General features: G+C 39.1%; 3 protein-coding genes across 3 annotated transcripts; 2 read left to right on the top strand and 1 right to left on the bottom strand.

Annotated features, from left to right (window-relative positions):
• Positions 1–6,878, bottom strand: ccdc22 (coiled-coil domain containing 22). The gene is made up of 16 exons (XM_047041060.1): positions 6,439–6,878; positions 5,929–6,106; positions 4,927–5,059; positions 4,613–4,719; positions 4,321–4,405; positions 4,027–4,196; positions 3,605–3,820; positions 3,127–3,318; positions 2,931–3,050; positions 2,656–2,772; positions 2,384–2,485; positions 2,182–2,289; positions 1,971–2,066; positions 1,536–1,595; positions 1,316–1,390; positions 1–1,142 (listed from the first exon to the last, which is right to left on the bottom strand). Exons 1-16 carry the CDS (start codon positions 6,486–6,488, stop codon positions 1,029–1,031), a joined length of 1,923 nt encoding a protein of 640 aa, XP_046897016.1. The 5' UTR covers positions 6,489–6,878; the 3' UTR covers positions 1–1,028.
• A 1,139-nt stretch (positions 6,879–8,017) lies between these two features.
• slc38a5b (solute carrier family 38 member 5b) lies at positions 8,018–20,118 on the top strand. Its single transcript, XM_047041097.1, has 16 exons — positions 8,018–8,194; positions 12,341–12,510; positions 12,809–12,878; positions 13,071–13,186; positions 14,074–14,147; positions 14,284–14,376; positions 15,240–15,321; positions 15,449–15,531; positions 15,834–15,892; positions 16,471–16,587; positions 16,905–16,984; positions 17,194–17,294; positions 17,835–17,959; positions 18,106–18,250; positions 18,423–18,526; positions 18,635–20,118. The coding sequence occupies exons 2-16, from the start codon at positions 12,449–12,451 to the stop codon at positions 18,737–18,739; spliced, it is 1,416 nt and encodes a 471-aa protein (XP_046897053.1). The 5' UTR covers positions 8,018–8,194; positions 12,341–12,448; the 3' UTR covers positions 18,740–20,118.
• Positions 20,119–20,423: 305 nt separating this feature from the next.
• Positions 20,424–25,698, top strand: wasb (WASP actin nucleation promoting factor b). Its single transcript, XM_047041092.1, has 12 exons — positions 20,424–20,680; positions 21,678–21,818; positions 22,213–22,299; positions 22,444–22,540; positions 22,680–22,700; positions 22,803–22,838; positions 23,198–23,396; positions 23,666–23,708; positions 24,184–24,337; positions 24,655–25,085; positions 25,245–25,356; positions 25,444–25,698. The coding sequence occupies exons 1-12, from the start codon at positions 20,576–20,578 to the stop codon at positions 25,497–25,499; spliced, it is 1,482 nt and encodes a 493-aa protein (XP_046897048.1). The 5' UTR covers positions 20,424–20,575; the 3' UTR covers positions 25,500–25,698.
• Positions 25,699–25,827: the final 129 nt, after the last annotated feature.

The raw sequence follows: 25,827 nt of genomic DNA, 5'->3' as shown, positions 1-25,827 counted from the left end.
TTAAATTAAATTGAACATTTAATACATTTTCATTATGGCAAAAGTTAATTGACAAATGTTTCTTATGACCATTTAAATCAGTGTACAAAAGGTCGATAGTTCATCCACTTCCTGTCAAGGCTCTGGAAACTAAATAACACTGAGCAAAAGACACAAAGGCAGCATTTGATTTCAAGGCATGAGATTGGACTAATATGAAAACAATACAGAAGTAACATTGTGTTTTAAGAGGTCAAATGTGAGATATTGTCAATGGAATCTTTTTCCACATTTCAATACCATCATGGTCTTAAGAAGCAAGGCTTGAACAATTCCCTGGTGCTGCAAACAGGAGTGTCCTTGAGTCATTGTATGAAGTATTTAACTGTACAATGTAATGTTAGTGGTTTGTTAGGGTCACTAAGCATATTGTGGGGAGGGGGGGGTGGAAGATCGTTAGCCATGTGACCTACAAGTTCACTTAACATACTGCCATCCCCTATTCTGTCTCCAGCAATGATTTCGACAGAAGCTAATTGTGTGGTTTACATTTACAGTAACCGTTAAAGGCATAGAGGGAATAATCACTGTATTAAAAAGGTGCCGATCAGCGCTCAATGCAATGATACCTTGATCACCAAGACTGTATCTTGTGAATGGAGCAATTAATAGAACCAATTGAATATCTGTACATTCAAAATAAACTGCTCAGAAAAAGAAAAACTTCAACCAATTGTTCTTTTTTCTTCTTTTGATTGGCCAGAATTAAATCAATGTGAAACCAGTGTATGGACCCCAGAGATGCAAGGAAGGGCAAAGAGAGCAAGTGTCACTTGTACATCCAACATGGTTTGTGCACAAAATTGCTTTGTTGTTGCAGTACAAAATCCTCCCAGTGTCCTGTAGGCTTTTTCAAAAGATACCAAGAAGGCGACCATAGACTTTAACCAGCATTTCCAAATTTACAGATGGAATTTGGTTTTAGTTCAACAGGTAGTCAGTCTCAAGTCTGAGTTGCTAGTCAGCGAATCAACAGGGCAAGGTGGGAATTATCCCTCCCTGATTTTGGTAGCCAGGGCAGAGTTCTCTTGTCGAATGGCCTTGTAGTCTTCCAGGATCTTTTCCAGGTTAGCCACAGTCTTTTTACCATTCTCTGTTTCAATCTATGGGAAGGAAGTCAATTTTGGTTAGTGTGTTCAATTTTAAAAGGTACTACACATACTTCCTCGAGAGGAGAGTCTGACCGGAGCAGTGGAATTGTAAGACTAGTGTAATACTAAAACCAAAACAGAACTTTGACTTGGGGTCAAAGAATGCAGTGGTCAATAAAACATACCTGTTCCTCCAGATCTCTGATTTCTCTCATGATTGTGCCTGTGTCTTCAATAGTCTGGATCAATTGAGTACAGTTCTAAGATGAGGAAAAAGTTGAACAATTCAGGTCAATATTCATCCTGATAATTTGTGTAATTAGGGTTAGGGTGAGACCACTTTACTTAAGAGTATCCTTTTTCAGCTTCCAAGTTAAACACCAGAGCCACAAAACAAGGTCTTACCTCATGCAAGGCTGCTAAGTACTTGTAGGATTTGCGGACAGATTCATCTTTTTTCGCATCCTGAAGAATGAAGAAGAGTCAACAGGGAAATTCATGGGCGTATCTAGCCCTATGAGGCCCCCCAAAATGAAATAATTTATCTTCCTAAACTCCACTAGAGGACACTATTTAAAAGGATATTTAAAAAAATGTATTTTGGGGGAACATGCCCCCAGACCCCCCTAGTTTTGCTGGGTCTCAGGAAAAATTATAGGTTTTATCTAGGGGCTTAGCCCCCCCAAAAGTGGGAATCTAGATTCACCCCTGGGGAAATTAAACTTGCAGGGCAAATAAAAAGTGAATGTGCCAACTTGGTACAGCTAACAACAGTTTTTTTTTATCAATTTGAGCACATTCTAAAATAATAATTATTAAACAAGTTGTTGGATTTGGCACCTTGAAGACCAGTTCATCGGTCACAGCAAACGTTCGGTCTAATTTTCCTGTCAGGTTGTTAATTTCTTTCTGCAGCTCCTTGGTGTCACACAAAATCTACACAAGAGGGAGGTGATCAAAACTGAGTCAAAAGTAAAATTCCTAGTATATTTTCAGTGGTTCATTAAATATCAATAACAGCAGATTAACTACCAAAGCATCCCATTTATACCTTAGTTATCTCCTCTTTTTGTTTCCTGATGTTTCCAACAATCTCCAGGATCCTCAAAGTGTACGCTGAGCGTGAAACATCTTTCGGGAGATTCTCATACTCGGTTATCTTAAGGGTTTCCACAGGATATCATGTCAGACAAACATTTTGTTTAAAGCCAAGAGAACACTGAAATAAATGTAATACCTAAAAACACACATACCAGTTGCTTATACAGTCCCTCTTTTTTCTTGGCCTCTTCAGCAGACTGACGGATTTTATCATGAAGATCTTTGATTTCAGACAGTTTTCTGGACGACTCCAACTAAAGATGTAAATGGACACATGCACGGTGACACATTTGCATTAATCATTTACTCTGCAACATTACCTGTGTTTGTGTCAGTTTTACTTTTGTCAGTTTAATATTACAGGTAAAACATGAGCACCACCCAACCTAGCTTATTCTGTAGCACAGTAAGGGGATGATTTTACCTCTCGGTTGCTGCAGAGCTCCTTGAGCCTGCGGTGTTCATCTATGAGTGGAGCTCGATGTTTCTCCCACTGAGAGGCGAGATTAACCACCCGATTGGCACTACTCTCCACCAGAGTCTGATGAACACACACACACGCTTAAAGATGTGTAGTCTACATCATAGGAGTTCTTGCTACACATGATAACACGGCTCATTAAAACAAAATCATATTTACATGAAAACGTTGATCACATACATCTATCCTGGAAGAACTGTACAGAGGCGTTTTCCGACCTGTAGTTTTGTCATGTTGTTTTCCACGTCTGGCAGCAGGTCAATGGTCTGTTTCTTTACTTGTACACCCTTGTCCTTCTCTGTGTTTCCAAGCTCTTTCTGTTTGAGTTCACTGGACAGCTGCACGCACACAAGAAAAGCTAGTGACATTGCAATGGCACAAAACAATCAAATAGATGGATGTAGTGCAAGTTACCTGTTGCATGGACACTGTGAGCTGCTTCATGTCTCCTCCCAGCTCATCTATGTGGAACGAGAGTTGCTGGAGCTGCTGCTGTAGTGAAGCCATCTCCTCCTGCTGTCGTGCCTGGACATCCTCCTCTGACTGCCGCCCGCTGGGCAGGGAGCTGGCTGCTGCTGCCATCTGCTGGACAGCCTTCTCTGGCTCCTACAACAGAGCACAGACCAAACAACTGACTGGTCTTTCTGAGAAAGGAATTTCGGACCTCACTCAAGAGTAAGGTTGGATACCAAACTCAGTACTATTAAGGGGACGGACCAATGTCAGTTAAATTTTCAAACTTGACACAGACAATGCTAACCTGAGGAAACCCCTGGTCAAACACAAAATATTTCAAAAAATCTGAAGAGTGTGCCGTGAATCTACTGAATCTAGACTAAAGTACCACTCAAACTATAAAATGTTGAATAAAAAAATTGTACTAAATATTCACCTGGGTAAAAGTGAACTTCTGGGTGTGGGTGAAGCGGGTGCCCTTAGTGAGGACGTCATTGTTAAGGGCAGATCCCCCAAATGACTGCAGCAGCTCTGATAGGTCAGACCCAGAGCGTTGAGCACCAGCAGCAACATCAGGTCGAGGCTGGGCCGTTGTGCGCAGTTGCTCTTCAATACGCTTTTGCAGACGGGCACGTTTCCTTGACCGATACTCCTGTAGACACAGATACTTCAGTTCAGCTCAAAAGGCAGTAAGAACATTTTGACAATTGGTACATATGAAAGGTTGCTAGGTAAAGTTCAATGTTTTACATTAAAGATGTAAATGTGGTCAAAACAGAACAGTCCACACATTATTTTGAGTGGAATACTCCCAGCAAAAACAACACGCTTGATGAACTATCTGTTCTGTGAGCATACCTCTGGTGTGAGCCGTGAAAGAAGACCTTGGCTGTTCCACTCATTTTCCCACTCCTGGGCAGCACTCAGCTCAGCTGTATGCTGCTCCAGCAGGGAGGCTGCCACTGAGGCATGCTGGGAAGGCTGGGCGGTGACAGGGAGGAGATAGTCTCTATGATAGTCCATTACCTCTGAAATATTCCGAATAGAGAAGAAAATGTTGATGCATTATATGCATATGTCTCTTTTAAAAGGTAATCAACCAACAACCCAGGTGTTGGATGAAGGAATCTAAACAGAATTGATCTGATTTACCTTTCAGTTGCTTTTTCCCTGGGCCTTTGACACAGTGTGGTAAACTAAGTGGCTGAGTGTGAAAGTTATGTGATGGTCCGGGGCTCTGAAACCAAAACAAAAGGATGTGACTGAGTTCAAGAAGAATAACGGGCTAAATACACACATCTTTAATGTATCACTACCCTGGCAAGTGGTAGTAATTAATTTCACTGGATTAGATATTGACAGAAAAAGAAATAGCGAGACCTTCTATAAAAATTATAAACGGAGCAAAACTTGCTGTTCTAGTGGTAACAATGTATCGATGTACCTGTGTTTTGAAAAGAAGGGGAAGTCTGCAAGATGGAGGGAGCCAGGGAAGGGATAACTGTGCCCTGATCTGGGCAGCGATGGATTTCTGAAGAACAGCTGATTTACCTGGTAGTAGTCATTAGAAGACAAAATATATATATATTATTTTTTTCTTTAAATGCAAATAACAGCTCTACAGTTTTTTCATATCAATACCTACGCCCAGTAAATAATATTACTTAATGACAATGTACAGTCACTTTAGGCGAGTAAAATAATAAAATATCAGAACTGGGAGGAGCCAGGGAATGTGTATGGTGTATGGATATGTACCAGCTGGCTGGTCTGATGCTTCAGCACTCTCTCTAGGAAGCTTCTCCACCAAGAACATAAGGAGGGAACGGATCTCTGGTTCGTTGCTGTACAGAAAAGTCTGGTAACCAATCTCTCCCTTGTATCCAAGATCCTGCAAACACATCCATGTCATATCTTAGACAACTGGACCTTAGAGTAAAACATCAGTATGTTTTTAAATACCACAAAGCACCTCTTAAAAATTCACATGAACATCACTACCCTTTTAAGATATTCACTCACACTAAAATAGTAGGCTCTCATACAGGATCAGGTTTTTCCATTGTATAGAACTATGATTTAATTATTTAATGTTACCAATATAAGAGAACAAGAGGAAATGGGAAGAAACATTAATATTTTCATCTTCTTAATAGTCACTTAATACTTCTTCCAAATAGTCACATTAATCTAATTTTAGTAAGAGCCTGTCATACTCTGTCGACACCCACGACTACTAGTAATGCTACTGGTGTGTTCTGAAGCTATTGCTGACAGTTTTGTAGAGAGGTGCTGTATATTGTTGTTGGAGACTTAAAACATGATGAAACAGCATTTAACGCTTGTGTTAATCCATACATGGACTGCATATATTGTGTACAGTTGTCAGAGTGGATTAGTCAATTCCATTGCTATTGTATTTCTTCCGCTAATCATTAGAAAGAAATAGCTTTAAAGTTTTGATTTGTACCGCAAATACATATTGGTTCCAAATATCAGTTATTGGTCTACTAAATTACTAATAATCGGTATCTGCTCTGAAAAAACATATTGGTCAACCCCTAATTAATTTCTTGATAAGGCAAATCTAGGTGTATAGCTATTTTTACAAACAATGTCACAGAGGGCTTCACAGATGCTCATATAATTCCCAACCACCCTAATACCCTCAATATCTATCACACAGCAAGAATAAAGAGATTATTACGAGGTTGAAAGAAACACACACAAAATATAACTACATCACTGCTCCACACTCACCTGGCAGGCCTGTGCCAGGCTCATGCCCACTCTGAAGCGAGCAGACATGCCAGGAGGCAAGGAGGGGGACAGCCCACTGCCAAGGGCTGGATCGATCACTCGCAAACATCTCACCACAGCTTCTACAATCAGCTCACTGGTGAACTGCTTCACACTCTGGATATCATCAGCCACATCCCTTTAATAAATGATGCAGGAATGCCAGGAGATTGAGAATATCCTCAAACCTAAAAAGTATTTTCTATGAGCAACCCCCCACACACCGACAAAAATATCGTATAAATAGCTCTTGTCATATGACCTACTGACTAACAAGTTACACGGCATAGGAAAGCCTAATTTCTCATTTGTTTTCATTACCAACCTACCGTGGCCTGTGACAATATACAGTAACAGTTTCTAGGAAAAAAAACAGGTCAGTTACTGTCGCTAACTCTAACTAAACGTTGCAAAAATATTATGCTAAACAGTGCTACTAAATTACCCAGTTACCTTATTTTCACAACTTACGTGCCAGTCTGTCTGAGCGAGTGAATTAAAATCGTATCAACTTCCTCCATTGCAGAGGCGTATCCCACTTCCTTACGTAAGACAACTAACGATCAACTTGCGTCTGATCAGTTTTTATCTCCCTTTAAAAACGGAAAGGTGATGATGGCTAGCTAGCTCTCAAAATAAGATGAAAGCTAGCTAGCCTGTTGTTCGCTGGGTAAGCTAGGTAAGATCTTGTGCAGTTAGCTAACGTTAGTTGAATGTGTCACTCTTCATCGCATTGCACGAACTGTGGCAGGGTAAATATTCAATATTAGTGAATACCCTGCAAATTGCAGTTGTCGTATTAAACAGAGGACTACCTGACGTTTTGTTAAATTTCTAGTTTTTTCTAGAGTTATGTAGATAACTAGCTTACAACAGTGCTAAAGTCTGCCTGACATCTCGAAGCAATGAGCCTGCGCAGGAAGTTGTATGGGAAGAGCAATCTTTCGTGGGGTTTTATGGGATGTGTAGTTTCATAACACCTACTTCTGCCGTGTCAAACAGCAAGTTAAACTCCGATTCCCATAAGGATACCACAGCTACAGTCGCATGACTGAGAGGACGTTTTTGCACGTGCATCTTTAAACATGTTGAATTGTTTGACGTGTCAGTCAGGGGCCTTGTGATGAACTCTCTAGTCTGCAATAAGGTTTTAGCAAAGGGTTGGGAGGACAATTCCTACTCAGCTAACAAATAAGACAATTTGGGGAATTTATTAGCATTTGGTCTAAATTAGTCAGACAGGATCTTTGACCTACTTGTGAACATCCGTGAAGTACGGTCATAGTGCCCACTGAGTGGCAGTATTGTCGCCAGATTCCAATAGGATCTTGGCGCCCGCGCATAGAGTAAACTATTTTAGCTATCACTTTTTTAGTCTAAATGCACTACAAGTACAGTAAACGGTTATATTCTGAGATTTGAGTTTGTTAGAATTTGTTGACAATTTTGCTGTTTATTGTATACTTGTTGTAGCGCACTTTAATGGTAACTGTCACAGTAGCAGTTGATCTTTCGACCAGTTTCAGAATGGATTGATCCATTCCTTTCTGGTTGCACAAATACCCAGAGATGATAAAATCACAAACCCTAAATAAACATTTGTTAGAAGAACTGTGGAAATTCTTCCTTCCTTCTGTATTTGCTGTTGCACCAGGACTGTATTCTAGTATGAGTGCTTGTCTGCTGACGTTTTGAGTATAGTGGTGCTTTGTATTCTTTTTATTTTCCTGTCTCATGAGGGCTAGTTGGAACTCATACCACCAAGCCAGACATGTATGCAACTTCAGGTTAATCACTTCTCCATATTCATGTACAGTGTTGCTCAAATTCAGACAGAAGTGAGAATGAAGTATCTTCGCAGGAAACCAGTCAACAGCAAAAGTGTTTTTTAATTTACCAGAATAAGTCACTGTTCCCAAGTAAGCAACCCATTAAAGTGTTCTGAAGACTCACCAGTTTTTTGACAGGGCACTAGGACTAACTAGTGTGACATCACAAGAAATTTGAGACCATCATTTCTGAATAGCCCTCCCTCTTTAGTGGCTTACCCACATATGCTTCTCTTCCTATTCCTACCCCTCTCCCAATCCGATGAGAAGACTCCCTTTCTTTGGTTTCTCTTTGCTTCAAACTTTGCCAGTTGCAAATCTTGAGTTTGATAAACAATCTAATTTCAGGACATCCTCTCTTTTATTGTGTGCTCTTTACAGCTTCTCTTCTTTAAGAAGTAAGTACTTGTCTTTCAAGTTTTATGTATTGCCATGCCACGTGGGTCATTAGAGGACTTGACAGGAAAATGTGATTACTGAGGAGCTAAAGTACTGAAGCAGGTAGGACGTGTTTGTGTTCTGCCAATGGAGGTTTCAAAGCTGACTTTTACACTTAAATGATTACAGATGTGCACAGTTCAGTTTGACTAAATAATTCAATTTTCACAGATACAGATGGTGTATTTTATTTCCAGAGATTATATGTTTGGAAGCTTTTTTCCACATACTGAGTGGATAGGTGTTCATAGGTGTGCACATGTTCCACCATTGGAAGACTCTTTTGTGCATGTTCATTTGAAAGGTCACAGTGTTTACAGGTCTCATGATACATTTAGGCACTGTATAATAGAGTGGCAATTCAGAGAACACCACCTCTGTCATTGTGTTTACACACAATAACACATTATTCAGAAAATGCAAACAAAAAAAGGGAGAGGGAGGGGTATTTTGATGTGAAAATAATGTTTTTGTATGACCAGTTTAATTTTGTGAATCAACAACTCTGCTGCCTTGCCCATCTTTTTTGACTCTTTGTAAGTAAAGGATTTGAACGTATGAAGGTGAAGATTCTGAAACTCTATACGTCCCTAGAGACTCTATACATCCTGAGAACGATTAAGGGAGTTACACTGAAAAGTGCTGCATGTTCTTTCTTTTTTTCCTTCAAGCTGATTTATGTCCATTCCTAAGAATTCAGTCTTGAGAGCAGTTCTCAGCCGTACACAGCTGTCGCAATAAGCTTGTCAAATGTACCATTCTATTCAGTTGGAAAAACTAATGAATATAAGTAGATGAAACACTTACGAATACCAGAACATTCATAAGTGAGTTGATTGATGGTGTGTTTAGCCATTTCTTATTTAGGTTGTTGTGTTATCAACACCCTTAGCCTGTGATCAACACAATGGATTTACACTGAGACTTCCTTTGGCATTCAACATCTTTCCTTGTTGGTTGTATGGGGTTATTTACCTCTATGGACATTGATGTCCCTGCCAAAGCTTATATCAAAGTTGCGTCGTATCGTGGGTTAAGCGAGGGGAGTTTAAATAGCCTAGTAGTGCAATGTGTGCAGCAAGTCTGAAAGAAAAAAAGGGATATGAATAGGGGCCTGTGCCCCAGTAGAGTTGTATGTCTAACAACGCCTCTGAGATCAAGTATTCTTCATGTAAACTGCACAATAATCCTGCAATAAAAATATAAAAATGCTGTCAAACTACTCTACTTGTGAGATGCAGTGAAATCCAGGCATGTTAAACCTCTGCAAGCCTGGGCCTGCCCAATGGTTGCGTAACACAATGAAGCTCCTGTCATTAAACATTTGGCTAAGTGAACTAACATTTTGCTAAAGGCTGTATGGGTTGAAACAAAGTGTTTTACTTAAACAGAGATAACCACCAGAAAAACCTGCATGAAGTAGTAAGAACATGGGAAAAGGAGATACATGTTGGTTGAGGGTGTGGCTACTGCCAATAGACAGCTACTCTAGACCATAAGAATGCAAATGCAAATTCACAAGAAAATCATCCAACATTGAACAAACTCCCACTTCGACATTGTTCCTTTCCTCTTTCTTTTGCTTTCCATCACTTTCAGACATATACACACACACATACACACACACATTTGCCAAGAACCTCAACTAGGTGGCAAATACGTGCAGTTCTATTGACTGACTGATAAAACAGAATCGACTGTTGAGTGTAGACGGATAAATGTCTGTCTCGTATACTGAAAGAAGATATATTGAGAACAACCCACAATACAGTTTAGAACAGGGGTAAGTAGAGGGCATATTTGTTATTTGACTAAATGAATATTCCCCCAAAGTGATGTGTTACCCATGAAAGTCTAACTTCTCACGCTTTTTGGCAAGACTATTTTAATGGAAGGAAATACTTTGTCAAAAGTATTTCAGAAGAGAAGGCTACCTATGTTTTCCCTGTTTGGCCTATTCTGGCCTTTCTTTGTGTAATATTATAATGTTTCAACATAGGTCTTTAGAAATAGTTCTAAGATCTAGAAGTTTTTAACAAAAATATCACACTCAGTTTTAACTGTAAAATTCATGAATCAATGACTCTGCAAACCCTTGCCATGCAGCTTGAGAAACAGTAGATTTCCTTTTAACCAGCTAATGGCAAAAGTGTTTTCCTTTTGTATGGTATACTAGGCAAATGCTGATTTTAGGAAGAAGAGAAAAATACTGTACAGACTCGGATGTAAACATTTGAGTGTTTGTAAAAGCATGGCCTTTGCCCTCTTTGACTTTCCTGTGGATATCCTCTGTGTTGTCCTACTGTCTGTAAAGTCAGATGAGGACTTGCGATTCTTTGATCAATAGTGAGGCTTAAACCAATAGGATAGTGTGTTCTTCTAAATGTTTCAAAATGTTACATAATGTATCATAGATTAATGACACTAATCCCATGTGGGAACATTTAGAAAGTGTGGGAACATTTTGGATGGCTCTTAAGTTTGTTAAATTATTTCTCATGATTGCTTCTAACCATCCATGACAATGTAGAATTACAGTTATAACCTCAAATTGATTGTGAGGATGATAAAAAATAAAGTGGGTTATGGGGTGGAATTTATCTCTTTGATATCCGACAGCATTACGTTATGTGTGATAAGATGTCACGGTCTAGAGAAACATTTACATTCGTGTCATGACATATCTAACAAATGATGTTTAAGTAGACCACGAGAAAGCACTGCCAGCCATCCCTTATCACTTGTTCGAAATGATAGGTTACAAGGCTGAGATCCTCAGCAACTGGTGGGGAGTTGCAGCTGGTGAGTACTGGCCTAGCTCCAAACTGTGCACTGGAGCCACGTATCCATCCCAAGGGTTAGGGAAACATTCTGGCCTGTATGTGAATGTGAAATCCAATGTCCCACATCACTGGGTGATGCATATGAAAAACTCATTTTTTTCAAGAAGTTTCTTTGGTTCTGCTTTCCCAACACATGAAGATCAGTTAAGTTGTTTTGAGGGTCAAATTCTGTACCATGTGACAACCACTTTTCATATGCTGTTGTAAACGACATGCTGAACTTACCACAATATGCAGAAGTTATAGTATTGTTTCAATGTCATTTTTGACATTGAAAGTGTCTTTGGCTTGCTAGGTCACTATGGGCAGACTATTGTTTTACGGGTTTTCTATTGGTTTTATTTAAAGTGTAAATGAAAATGTGTGAAGTGTCACCAAACAAAAAGAGAAGTTTGTCTTGTCTAATATTATTGCATGAAGAATCAGTGTATCACAATATGTTACATAAATCTCTGATTATAATATTTTCCCAATAAATTTGAAAAAATAAGAATATTGATCTAATATCAGCCTCCCCCTACTTGTGACAAATCACAACTGGGTCATCCCTTGATGTATTCTATTCTGTGTTAATAGATAACACTGAACTCCAGACCAACAGTCTTGTAACCCAGGACAAATGACTTTTCAATGAATTAATGTGAAGTTAATATAGTAGCATTAAAAAACAAATCCGCACCGGATTGTGCTAGAATTGTATAGCATCTCAATGGCCCAACTGTACCCAAAGGAAAGTAAGAACAACAATGGGTTTACTACAGGTGTAAATAAGAAAATAGCTTGATACAATAAAATAACTGTAGAAGAACTTATCACTCAAACGTTTAGGTATGTAGATAATTTTCCCTTTCTCTCTCTCTCTCTCTCTCTCTCTCTCTCTCTCTCTCTCTCTCTCTCTCTCTCTCTCTCTCTCTCTCTCTCTCTCTCTCTCTCCCTCTCTCTCCCTCTCTCTGTTTGCTTGGAAAATGCTGAGAAAATGACATATGGTCGTTGTATGTTTTGCCATGTTAAAATTTCCATTGTAGAGGAAACCTTTATCATTATGTATATGATTTGTGTCTGAAAGTTGCAGGATGTTAAATATAATAACAATAATAATAACAATTAAAAAATATTTTTGGCAGACATAAATATAGAGTACATGTATGAAGCTGTAGCCTATCCACTAAATGTTTTCTCCAGTGTTATCATCCTAATTAAGATTCATACAGTAATTTGAGCATTTATCCAAGTTTTTTGTTTCCTTTTCATATTATTTTCCAGATCCCTTCTGCACAACCTGTAAATTGTTGTGTTTGTTTCCAGTCTTTTGAAGATTCTCATATCTGTCTCCACACGTTGTCTTACTGTAATATCACCTCTCATAACATCATGGAAATGCAAAAGTTATCAAATGGTAACCACCACCATGACTTTGTCCCTTTGGAAGAGGGGTATGTTTTCTTTTCTGCTAAACATATTGCTGTCAAGCTTGCTTCACTGTATCAATTTCCCAGTGTTGTACTTATTCATCACCACTTGACATTTTCAAATAATTCTTACACAGTGTTAATTGAGAGTAAACAAATGGATGGATATATCTTATTGGTTGTTGTTGTTGTTTTAATCTAAGTCATTATGAAACCTAAGATGCAACTTGATTCATTATTAGGAACATAATGGTGACCAATAGTTTGAAAGTGTTGGTAAAAGGGTGTGATCCTTTTTTTCTCCTCTTGGTGAACATCATAGTGTACAATCAGAGCAAGAGGAGTTCCTGCCACACAAGAGTGATGGGACAAAGAAACCTCAGTTTACTGATGTAAGTATGTGATGTCAAAGAGCTACTATAACTACTGGCCAATACAATGTATGCAACCATTATCACTGTAAAATGATTACTGTAAAGCAATATCTTACTAGTCAGTAATGTCAAAGTTCAATTCCTGCCAAAGTTGTCTTTAGATTCTATTATCGTATGAGCATTTACATCAATAATTTATATTTTTGGCAGTTCGAGGGTAAGACCTCCTTTGGGATGTCTGTCTTCAACCTCAGTAATGCCATCATGGGAAGTGGAATCTTGGGATTATCATATGCCATGTCAAACACGGGTATCATTCTGTTTCTGTAAGTATCACGGCACACACATACAAAGATACAGATGCACACCCATAACACACACATACAAAACAAAGCCACATTTTATAATTCCCTGAATGTTCAAGCGACAAATGTCAAAATAGTCACAATAAAGTTAAATATTTCACAATGCTCGGCTAGATATGCTTGGGATGGATGAGATGTTTTTATGAATATATACAGTATAGTGTAAGTGGATAAATTATGCATAAATATTTAGTGAACAGGACACACTGAATTTTACCCTCATTGCTAAAACCACAAAAAAATTATATAACCAGGTGACAAGTCCTGCTTGAAGCTGGAAAGGTTGAATTAAACAATATGATTACTATCATGTGGAAAGGTTCTGCACTAGGAGTAGTGTGGTGGTGTCTATAACTGATTTCAGTAGTTGCATCTGAGACACATGGGGTTGCTCTAAATCAGATTTCAGGGGCTAATTATAACATGGAATTGAACGTTGAAATGTAGCCCTGTCTGTTTTAAGCACAGTGTGTGGTGTACTTTAGTTAGGTCATGTTTCACCATTAAGGATTAAGGATAGAGCCCTCATAGTCATAGCATTTATGTTTGTAGTATGGCAGGTAGGTAGGAAACGTAATACAAACAATTGAAAACAGAATGTGAACTGAGCTTAAGTAGCTATGTGATGTATAACAAATCAAATTCACAGGTAAAAACTGTTCTTATGGAATCTTGTACTGAAATTTTTTTCTGAAAGATTCTTTTTCAGAGGATGCAACATATTATTTGGTGGAAGAGAGACCATTTTCCTAAGATCCCAGTTATAGTTTTCCTAACCACATGAATTCATATGATAGCAGTATGCTGTTTAGTTACATAACTCTGAGTAAGTTGTTTGTGTTCTGCAGAGTTCTGTTGACATGCATAGCCTGCCTGTCCAGTTATTCGGTTCACCTTCTGCTTAGAAGTGCTGGAGTCGTTGGTAAGGATTCCAAAGAAACAACAAAAAAGCATACAGCAAAATGATGATATGACTACCGGTACTGTCCACATTCACAGGTCTTAATAACCGGTTCTAGCCATGGTCCTCAAAATCCCTTACCTCATTGTCTTTTCAGGTATTCGTGCCTATGAACAGCTGGGCTTTCGGGCTTTTGGACATCCTGGAAAAATATTAGCTGGTGTTATTATAACCCTTCATAACATTGGTGGTAAGTCTCTACCAATAGTACAAGATGTGGACTCCTAAAATCTTACATAAAATGTTTACAAAAAAATGATATTCAAACCTATTCAGAAAACATAAACATATAAAGTTATTTTTAGATAGTAGGACATACATGTACAGTGCACCTTTGTTGAGCACAGTATATTATCCTGTGTAATTGCAATACAAGTATGGTAGCATTTTTGTTTACTTTGTGATTCTATCAAAACAGAACAGTTCTAGATGGAGAGAAAAAAACATTTTTCCAGTACCACACAGGTCATATATCCCTGCTACAATTCACACATCCTGTTTATTGCCAATAAGAAAGTTGGAACTAACAACTGCTTTGCAGTACCTCGTTAAATTTGGTGAAAGCACATGACTCAACTTTAGGAGAACCTCATGACCTCACATTAGATGGTTAGACTGAATAGAATGGTCTGCAATTCTGGAACATTGTTTGGCAAAGTTTCCAAATAGGTCTGCAAAAATAAGCAGTCTATTGGCAAAAGGAAAGTTAGAAATAGGTTGGAAATGATAAATGCGTTGCAGCACCTTGTTAAATTTGGCGAATTCACGTGTGATATTATTTTTAAGGAGAACCACAAGGGACTATGCCCTTGTGTATTCGGTTTGCTATTGCATAACATTATTTCACAGTCTATTATAGTTGTAAATAATGGTTGCTGAGGGGACGAGGTTGCTCAAAGTTTTGTATGATATTGCCCAACCACAAAGTTGATATGTAAACCAAGAGGTTGGTTTTGGGGAGGGTGTTTTGAGGGTGTTTTGAGTGACTGTATGATACTTCTTATCACAGTACAAGTTTGTGACTTTACATTCTTTGTGTCTTAATCTTCAAAGCTATGTCCAGTTACCTTTTCATCGTGAAGTTTGAACTACCACTGGTCATCCAAGCCTTTCTAGGTCAGGCGTCTACCTCTGGGTGAGTGTTTGTGACAGACAATCAGAATGCTAAATACAAGTATACATACAAAATATGCCTGACCTATTTGAAAAGTCACTTACAATTTGTATTACAAGAATATTTTGTGTTTGTGTTTTCCAACTAGAGATTGGTTCATGAATGGAAACTACCTTATCATCATTGTCAGTGTCTGCATCATCCTACCACTCGCCCTGATGAAACAACTTGGTATGTCATTGACCTCACTTCCTTTGAACTATTGATTGACTTACATACTCAGTCCTTCCTAATATTTTAAGGTAGACTCTGCAACACAATCTGCCAAACCAACATCAGATGGTGCATGTGGCATTGGCGCAAAATAGTATGTTTGGAAACTTTAATTTGTGTATCACCTCTTGGGACACAATGTTGAATAAGATACAATGATGTTAAGTACATCACATTGGATGTTGATTGCATTTAATTGGTTGTTTGACTGTAAATAAATAATACTTTCTAACATTGTAAATGTGTTTGATATGTTGCAGGATATCTGGGTTACACCAGTGGCTTCTCCCTCACCTGCATGGTCTTCTTCCTTTCCTCTGTGAGACTTGTGTATAAATATTACCATGAGACAATGTGTATGTTGGGTGAATTATGTACATACTGTACCAAAGCAGACAAATATGCAGTATGCAAATAATTGTGCTGAACTACATTTAGGTTTTACAATTATAGGAAATGTTCCAGACTTCCAAGCTACTTGTATATGACCTCATTTATTTACAAAAGGATATTTATACTCATGCTACCCAACTGCAGAGGCATATCTCATTTCCAGCTTGCTGGATGTTGGGCTGTGTTGTGATGACAGTTGTTGTTTGGTAATTAAGGCTTAGCTGATCTACTTGTTATTGGTTTCAGTTGGAAAACAGTTAAGCATCTAATAAAGTGCTGTAAGTCAGAATACTTTGGAGTCCTCGAGTGCCAAGGTCCAGGATACAGTGAAAACAGAAAGTTATCATGTTACATAATCAGTTAATAAAGTGAAAGTACGGTGACTTAAGACAGGACTTCACAAGTTAGTCTATTTAAACTGTTGTCATTAAAAGCTGTGTTGATCTGCTACTTCTGACATATCTACAGTAGCTCTGAGCCTCTCACTCTCTCTTTCTCTCAAAGGTTATTTACAAGAAATTTAATATCCCTTGCCCCCTGGAGGCCTTCAGCAACTACTCTATCAACACCACCATCCCAGAGGATATTTGTGAAGGCAAATTATTCACCATCAACCAGGAGGTACAACACTTTGTACTCGAAATATAGGCACCCAAATTTATAATTTCATTCAAAAGAAAATGTGTGCATGCATCATTCTTGCCTATTGGCTTCAAGTGTAATCTGACCAGATATGGTTAGGAGTTATTTAGAGACTGGGATATTTAATATGCTAATGACCGTGTGTTTCCTGTTTTGTATCTTGTTACTGGGGCAACTTGTTGACCATGTGCATGGGAGTGGTTCACATGATCTACACCATCTTGTAAATTTCCCTCAAGCATGAACTACCAGCGTGCAAAGCAACTAATTATAGATGCACTTTATATGGTTTTCAGACGGCATACACAATCCCCATCTTGGCATTTGCTTTTGTGTGTCACCCTGAGGTGCTTCCCATCTACACTGAGCTGCGCAAGTAAGTTGGTGAAGCCCAAATCTGTTTAAATTTTATATAAATTATTAAATAAAATAAATTACATAATATTTATATAAATTGTTGATTGACTGAGTATGTGTAGCATCTTAGAATTGTTGTCCCATATTGAGGCGTATGTATCATTAGCCCCCCTGCTCAGATTATCAAGAAACTCATTATCTAATGATGTCTCACCTCCTCCATTAAAGCCCAACCAAGAGACGAATGCAGGGTATTGCTAATGTATCCATCCTTGGCATGTTTGTCATGTACCTCCTCACCGCCATCTTTGGGTATCTCACTTTCTACGGTAAGACCTTGATGAGTGCACAAACACCTGAAGAATATACTGTACAGTACACATGCCACATTTGTACAATTTACATTTGACATTTTATTTATTTGGCAGATGCTTTAAAACCAAAGCGACAAACAGTGCAAATAGTGAAGTACAGCAGATCATCAAGGCCAGAAGTGCACAGTTGTAACCGTATTTGAGTGGTTAGTGCCAAGGAATTGTATTTTCTACTACAATAGTACACAACTCTCATAATAGTACAGTGCATCTATTGCCACAACGTCGTACCTCAAGTGTAACATTAGGAAAAACAATGTATTAGGAGAAACTAATCAACAAGTCAAAGCTACAACATCATCTCAAATATATAAAGAGGTCAGATTTGCAGGTACCACAATTAATAATGTTTAACTAAATTCAGCTTAAGGTGCCCTTAGGTCAAGTGAAAAGTGATTTGTCGAGGTATCATTTGAAGAGGTGTGTCGTCAAACCTCGTCTGGATTATCTGAGTATTTAAAGTGAATGCGTGTGTGTTTGTTTTTGTGTGTATAGTGAACACAGAATCTGAGCTCCTGCACACATACAGCATAGTGGACCCTCTGGACACCCTCATCCTGTGTGTTCGCCTGGCAGTGCTGGTGGCTGTCACTCTCACTGTCCCTGTTGTCCTCTTCCCAGTAAGAATAGACAAATTCCCCGAATCATTTAGCAAAAGATGCTTCTGACAAGCACTCTGGATACATTTAGATGTCATAATAGATATGGTGTAAACCTACCGCAGACACAGGGCATCTTTCATGTTTGGTGTGGTCTATTTCCTCAGATCCGCAGAGCCCTACTTCAACTCCTGTTCCCAGAGAAAACTTTCCACTGGGTCCGCCACATTGCTATTGCTGTGTGTCTACTCTTTATAGTCAACTTGCTTGTCATCCTTGTGCCCAACATTCGAGACATCTTTGGGATCATTGGTGCGTAATTATGAAAAAAGTAAAGGTACAATATAGTATGTCTTCATGAAGTGTACTATAATACTAGAATTTACTGTATTATAATACATTACATGTGCAGTACAGTAGTAAAAGTATAGGTATTGCACATTGTCAAGTATAGAGTGTTTGACATTCTCCTCTCTTTATTCAGGGGCCACCACTGCTCCTTGTCTCATCTTCATCCTCCCAGGACTGTTCTACATGCGTATTGTTCCTACTGAACAAGAGTCTATGACTTCAAAACCAAAGATCCAGGTAGGTTCACCTAAGATAGACATACAGTTATCCCCGTTATACTGAGTTCCCTTTCATAAGTGCACATTTCTGCTTCTGCCAGTACAATATATATACTTTGTATTTCAGGCTGCTTGTTTCACTGCTTTGGGCTTCATTTTCATGACCATGAGCTTGACGTTCATCATACTTGACTGGACAACTGGAGAGAAACGAAGTGGGGGTGGCCATTAAAGCAAATTCATCAACAGAGAGGGTCCACGTGCCAAGACATCTGCTTGCCCCGTCGCTGTGACACTCCTCAATCCCGCCGGACTGGGAGATGGAGACGAGAGGCTGGGCCCACATCGTGTAGTGTTTTATCACCCTGCGCTGTGATAAGACAGCTTTCCCACCTATTCTAATCAAGAAGACACACTACCCTTCCATGGAGGCAAAAGTCTTTAAAGAATCCAATGGTCACATGATCTGACGTTATGAGCTCTCCAGTCATCGCAACGCAGCTAACGAATGTGCTGCCTGTGGAAACACCAGATCCACTCCATGTCTCCAAAGTAATGAAGCTGGAGTCTTGAATGGAGAGCATCTAGTATGAAAGTTCACCAACAACGATGCAGGGGTTCATTATCTATCTGCTAAGGGGGCAGACTGTATGTTACCAGCCAAGTATTTGCTGCTCCAAGTGCCAAAACAATGCATTCATTGTTGTTTGTCTATTGAAGCTCAATGTTTATTTTATGGATTAGATTCTAATAGAAACCTTCTTTTGTGAATATTTTTGTTGTCTCTGTTAATTGCCACCACTGCTATCCACAGTCATTTTGTCCATTTACTGTTTTGGCAACAATTCTATTTTTGGCAACTAATCCTACAACCAATAATCACACAATTGAATTATACAATACAACAAAACAAAACAAAACATCAACAATATGATAAAAAACCTTAATGTAACCTTAATGTAAAAATGATGTGCCTTAGTCGAACTATTAAATATGAGGCTGTCAGACAAGATGTGCAGTTCTTCATGTCTATCTTACTCGTAATTGGACTAATCTATATCCTCAAATCCTCAAAACATTGTCAAGTGGTTGATACAGTTTTCACGCTTTTGACATCATGTAACCATGGATTCAATGGTAATATATTGTTTTGCTGATTTGGATAATGTGAGGGTAAACAATGCAATAGGGTCCGAAAATGTGAACTAATGAATTATTAAGATGTTTAGTATCCGTAAAATATATATTTTGTCATGTAAGGAATCATATACAAATGTTCCCGTTCAGTGATTTGTGTAATGTAGAACAAAGTGAGGAACTGGGTCAAATAAGAAGACATATGATAAGGCTAAAGCTTTAATTGCATGTTCGAAAGGAAAATGTAAATATAAAATCGATCAATTTTGCTGAGTTCTTCGAAATGTTTTTAAAGATGAAAGCTAGTATAGAAATTTCAAACTGAATGCCTTGGGAACACCATTATAAAAATGTGACAACTTTTTATCATGGCACCAGTCAATTGTTTTTTGCAAGGAACATTTTGTGTTTAACCTGGCACCATTGTCAATAGTATTCTATTTCCAATAAAGATGGTTGTCAGTATTTATCAAACTGTTGCCTTTTACTCATGTTTTTGTCGTTTTTGTTGTTGATGCCATTATCAAGGTTCACATGTTAAGTAGACAGTATCTCTGTCTACATGTATCTCTGTTTATCTCTGCTTGTCAGCTTAAAATCACATTATTTTAAGAGTGGTTCCATTTCCTACAGTTGTATGAAACCCTCTGATACAAACTCTGAACTATTGGACTTTCATAGGACTAGGTCTGCAGTGTGTGTGGCCCTCAGAACAGGTTTCAGAAGTTCTGTATTTTACAGCTAAATCTAATGCAATCTTTTGTGGGTGAGAACTTCCTGCTCTCTCTTGCTTCTACTGAATTTACATCATACCACTCCGAATACGGAAGTCCCCATTTCACTGTCTATAGACTCTTCCATGTGGACACAGGAGTTTGATGGGCTCTAAATAGCCTGATGTGTGTCCCTACTCCAAAACGACATTGAAAAAATGAGCCGATCATCAAAATCAAAAACGCAGGAGAACAATCTAAGCATCCTTCTGAGTGCAGAGGAGAATGAGTCTGTGGTGGAGCTTCTGGGGCGGAGATGTGTGGTAAGTCTTAGAGCACTGGTTAGCCCAGGTCGCACCAGAACCTAGCAGGCCTGACGATCTGGGATTTTAGCCAACATTCTAATCTCAAATGACACTAAATGACTGAATAAGGGATATGGCAGTGTGTTCATGATGTCCTCTCGTTGAATGATTGTCCATAGTGCACACATAGTGACGTGTATGGAGTGTAAATGGCATTTGACATATTTCATGGTGTACTGTGAAGAAGGAAATTGTACTCCCTCTCAGCCAAAATAAGCAAACCGAATGCTATATCAATTTGCTTCTTTGACACTAAGTACACATTGTGGACTTTTCAGACATTTCCAATAGAGGTGATGACTCAATGTGGAATTTTCCATCATCTATCCTCCATGATGTTTTTGTCCCTAAACAAATAGCCTTTACTTACAAACTTGATGGGTCAGTTTTAGTGTTGTGGTAGCCTGCTATTAATTGGGCTCAAATTACACATTTACTTTTTACATGATATATGAAACAAATGCATGAACCTTCAGAAAATGAAAAAGCTACTCCTCTATTTGTTCTAGTGTGGTTTACTGAACTTCCACTATGACACAGATAAAGAGCTTTAGAAAGAAGTATCTACAGTGAACAGAGCAACAGGAAGCCTACCCAGAAGTCACTTCCTGGGTAGCAATACCAGAGGATATAGCCTGTTTTTGTTATGGTAGACTTATATAAGGAATAAGTTAAGGCTGGTCCTCCATTATGCACATTCTTCACAAAGACTTTGAATGCATGCTGGCAAGTGAATCAAGGAGCTGAACAGTAGATACACAGTAGCTAGATACATTGTTAATGAATGCACAACATTTCAGAAGAATCCTGTTTGTATGATAATTGTTTCTCTATGAAGAGCTCTTATCTTGCTATGATCAACATTTACATCCAGATCATGTATATACAATAAAGTACAAAATAATGAGGCCTGAGCATCCGTGTCTCTGAAAGAATGTTTTGTCTTTCTGTGCAGACCCTGTCCACAGCAGTGATTCAACTGTGGATGGCCCTGCCACACAGTTCCTCTCAATGGAGTCTGCAGCACACTGGTGTGGTGTGCTTTGTGAAGGACAACCCACTTCGCTCCTACTATATCCGTCTATACGACTTTAAGGTTCCTCCATTGACCCTCTTTATTATCCTATAGTACAGACTGCTCAACAGTGAAGTTTGTCTATTGATGTGGTAGCTGCCTTAAGGCTACAATTAAAATGGTTGGACAAGCAACAATTTATTTTGTTTATGTGAAACATAAAGACCTCAGACCATGTTCATTGGTTGTCAAGCATATAGTCATTGGATTAAATGCTTTGCACCTTGAAATGTTTTACTTTAGTTTTAAACAGTTCCTAAATACATCTAGTCGTATTCTTACATTTATATCTGATCAGTCTAGTAGGGAAAAATAACCAGAAACATTGCAGTGCATTGCCATGTAATCAGTGAACTCAATGTCAGGCCTACATTGACTGTACATGGATGTTTGCACTATGTTGTACTGTATCCAGGAGGGGAAACAAATCTGGGAGCAGGAGCTGTATAACCAGCTGACATATCACAATCCTCAGATCTTTTTCCACACCTTTGCTGCTGACGTGAGTACCACACAACCCTTGCACTATGTGCTAACATAATTCACATTACTTTCTCTTTCCAACCAATGAAATTTGGCATGAAAATAAGTGACGTTTAATGTTGACATTTAATGTCAACATTGGATGTGTGACAATGAACCACAGGAATGCCAGGTGGGTCTCAACTTCTCAAGTGAGCAGGAGGCTGAGACGTTCAGAGTCACTGTGCAAGAGAAGCTCAGCCAGAGAGCCAACCATCAAGGTAGAAGCATTTACTTATCTTAGCCATGAGCCTAGCAATATACATATACCGTACAAAGTGGCTTTGGAACGTCTATATCTCCAATTAGGAAGCTGATGACCCATCTAACTCATTATAAACCATGTTTTCACATTCACAGAAAAAAGACCTGCAAGTCATGGTAGGCATTTCACTTCATGAATCAAAAACATGAAGATAAATCCAAGTTTATTCAAAGTCTTTGGTTTTTCATTAGCCTTAATCAATGTTTTTCTATCCACAGAAAAAAGACAACTGCCACCATTGCCACCACCAAACAGTGAGTACTACGTGTAACCATTCAGTCAAATTAAACCAGTGGTTCTCAACCCTGTCCTCAGGGACCCCCTGTCCTGCATGTTTTAGACGTTTCCTCCTCCAACACACCTGATTCAAATAAAAGGGTCGTTATCTAGCTCTGTAGAAGCCTGGTAACGAACGTGCATTTGAATCAGGTGTGTTGGAGCAGGGAAACATCTAAAACAAGCAGGACAGGGGGTCCCTGAGGACAGGGTTGAGAACCACTGAATTAAACAATCCATCTTAAAAACACAATCTACTGCATTGAAAGGAGACGTCGATATTCTAGGTAGGAACAAGGAGTGTGTACACAAACTCTATCCATTTGTACACCATCAGCTTCACCAGTCCATCCTGGAGGCACACCCACTATGGACATCCAGAACCCTGGCATCCTAGCTTCACGCTATCACTCCCCAGCAGCACCCACCCCTTCCCCTGCCTCCCTGGCCAATTCAAAAGTAAAGAAGGACAAAAAGAGCAAGAAGAAGGGAGTCAAGCTGACCAAGGCTGATATAGGAGCCCCCAGTGGATTTAAGTAAGTAGATCACATACAGTGATACAACAATATTTGGGAGGAGTTTAATCATTGTTTAAACATGGATGTGAAAACGTGGAATGAAGTTGGTTTCCACTGTGTCTTGTATTGTAAATTAAATTAATGAGAAAATAATATACATCTTAATTATACATCTTACCACTCAACCCACACCAAATCCCATGATGGCCAGCTAAATAAGCAATTCAAATAAGAAATGTATTCATTCTGCTTCCTTATTTTTTTACTGATCTGTTTCCTCTTTGCAGACATGTAACCCATGTTGGATGGGATCCAAACTCAGGATTTGATGTAAGATGACACTGTCTGTAAAAGCAGTTTCTATACATCTTGACAATACCCATACATATCTTTATGCTCTTGAGATGATGGAAGGTTGTTAAGCAGCACCTCTGAGAGGCCCTTTAATATCAGTATGTAAACAGATGAGTGGGTACGACAGTCTAAAAAAAACATTATATCATATCATAGTGTCAACATACTATTGTATATATTTAAAGCTCTGGTGGTAACCATTCATTTCATTGGATAATATTAACAAACCCATGAATGACATCAAGAAACACCATTACACAATTACTTGGTTTTCACCCTTGTATCACAAGTGTATGTAGCGTGGGCTACATGTATTTTAGGATACACATGCCCTTCTCTTTGACTGTAGAGACAAGAAGTTCAGACAAACCACAGGGTTAGTTTTATCCATATAAATAGATATACAATATAGATAATACTGTAACATCACATTACTATTCTCTGATTCTAGACTGCTAATCTAGACCCTGATCTGAAGACACTCTTCTCCTCTGCTGGGATTAGTGATGACCAACTGACAGACGCAGATACCTCCAGACTCATCTATGACTTTATCGAACAGTCTGGGGGGTTACAGGCTGTCAAGGATGAAATGAGGAAACAAGGTTCAGTTCATGTTACAGTCCATGTTCATTGTGAATGGTATACTCATTAGTGAATGGTATACTCATTACTCAAGTAGATTGACTTTTTACAGATTAGGTCCAATATCGCTTAGAGTGAACGTAATTTTAACTTTTTCCATTGAAAATGTACTGTAAATGCTTGGCTAAGTACAGTAAACTAGCTTCATTTAGAGACACCACAGCTTGCAGGGATGCCTACGATATCGTGAAATTGCAATTGTATTGTCTGTAAAAAGACTGGTGCTATTTACCAGAGAGCATAGTACTCTTTTGTACTCAGTTCTGTTTTATTGCAGAGAACACACCAAGCCAGTCTCAAAGTCGACATGGACGACTCCCCCCTGTTCCTTCAGAGTCACCACGACGCTCTGGGCCCCTGCCTGTCCCAGGAGGCCCCCCAAGAGGTCCCCCTTCCCGCTCTCTCCAACCCCCACCAACAGTGGGCAGAAGTGGACCACCCCCACCACCTCCTATCTCTGCCTGTCCTCCTCCTCCCCCAAGCCACGGTCGCTTCGGAGGTGCCCCCCCTCCTCCCCCACCCTGTGCTGCCTCAGGGGGTGGACCACCACCTCCCCCACCTCCTCCCCCTGCTCCATCATCAGAGCCAGTCACAGATATTGGAAGTAGAAACATTGATCCACCCCCCAAAACCCCAAGTGGAGGTGGAGGTACAGGTGGTCGAGGGGATTTGCTTGACCAAATTCGCTTGGGAACTAAGCTTAAAAATGTAAGATGGAACACGTCATTGTTCAGCTTGAAATGATGTGTTTAACATATTTAGTATAGTAAAGAGAATTTATATTTATAGTGTAGTGATTTGTCATGAATGACTTATTAAGCATTTTAAACTGAGTTATTCTGGATCTACCTTCTGTGTGTGTCCTAGGTCACAGATAGCACTGAATCAAACTCTGCCCCACAAGAAGAGTCAAGTGAGGGAATAGTTGGAGCGCTGATGATGGTCATGCAGAAGAGAAGCAAAGTCATCCACTCATCGGGTACAGTGACTAGCACAATATACCTGTCTGCCAGTCTGATTTCCTGTATTCCTGCCCAATACATTTTATTATTATATCTTGCTTTAGATGATGAAGAGGACGATGGTGGTGATGACGATGATGACGATGAGTGGGATGACTGATTTAAATTTCCAACATGAATGTACTTGGACAGACATTTCAGAAACCAATGGAATAATTGCTGCATAAGTGAGACCACCCCCTGCTGGAGAGTCAGGTGGGAAGACGTCTGACTGGTACAAAATAACTAGCCATTTGTTAATTAAACAATTTTTTTACTGGATCAGAAGTATCATCAAAATTACATTTTTCTAGGTCAAAGTTGTCCTGGTGACTTTCCATTTTGGGACTGCCTTACTGTTTTTTATGAGTCACCATGTGTTATGTCTGGGGCACCAAGACTACCAAAGTAAGGATGATTATCAGAATAATATCTTAGAAATGACAAAA

The sequence above is a fragment of the Hypomesus transpacificus genome, chromosome 18, assembly GCF_021917145.1.
Source record: "Hypomesus transpacificus isolate Combined female chromosome 18, fHypTra1, whole genome shotgun sequence".
NCBI lineage: Eukaryota > Metazoa > Chordata > Actinopteri > Osmeriformes > Osmeridae > Hypomesus > Hypomesus transpacificus.
This window is presented reverse-complemented; position numbering and strand designations above follow the sequence as displayed.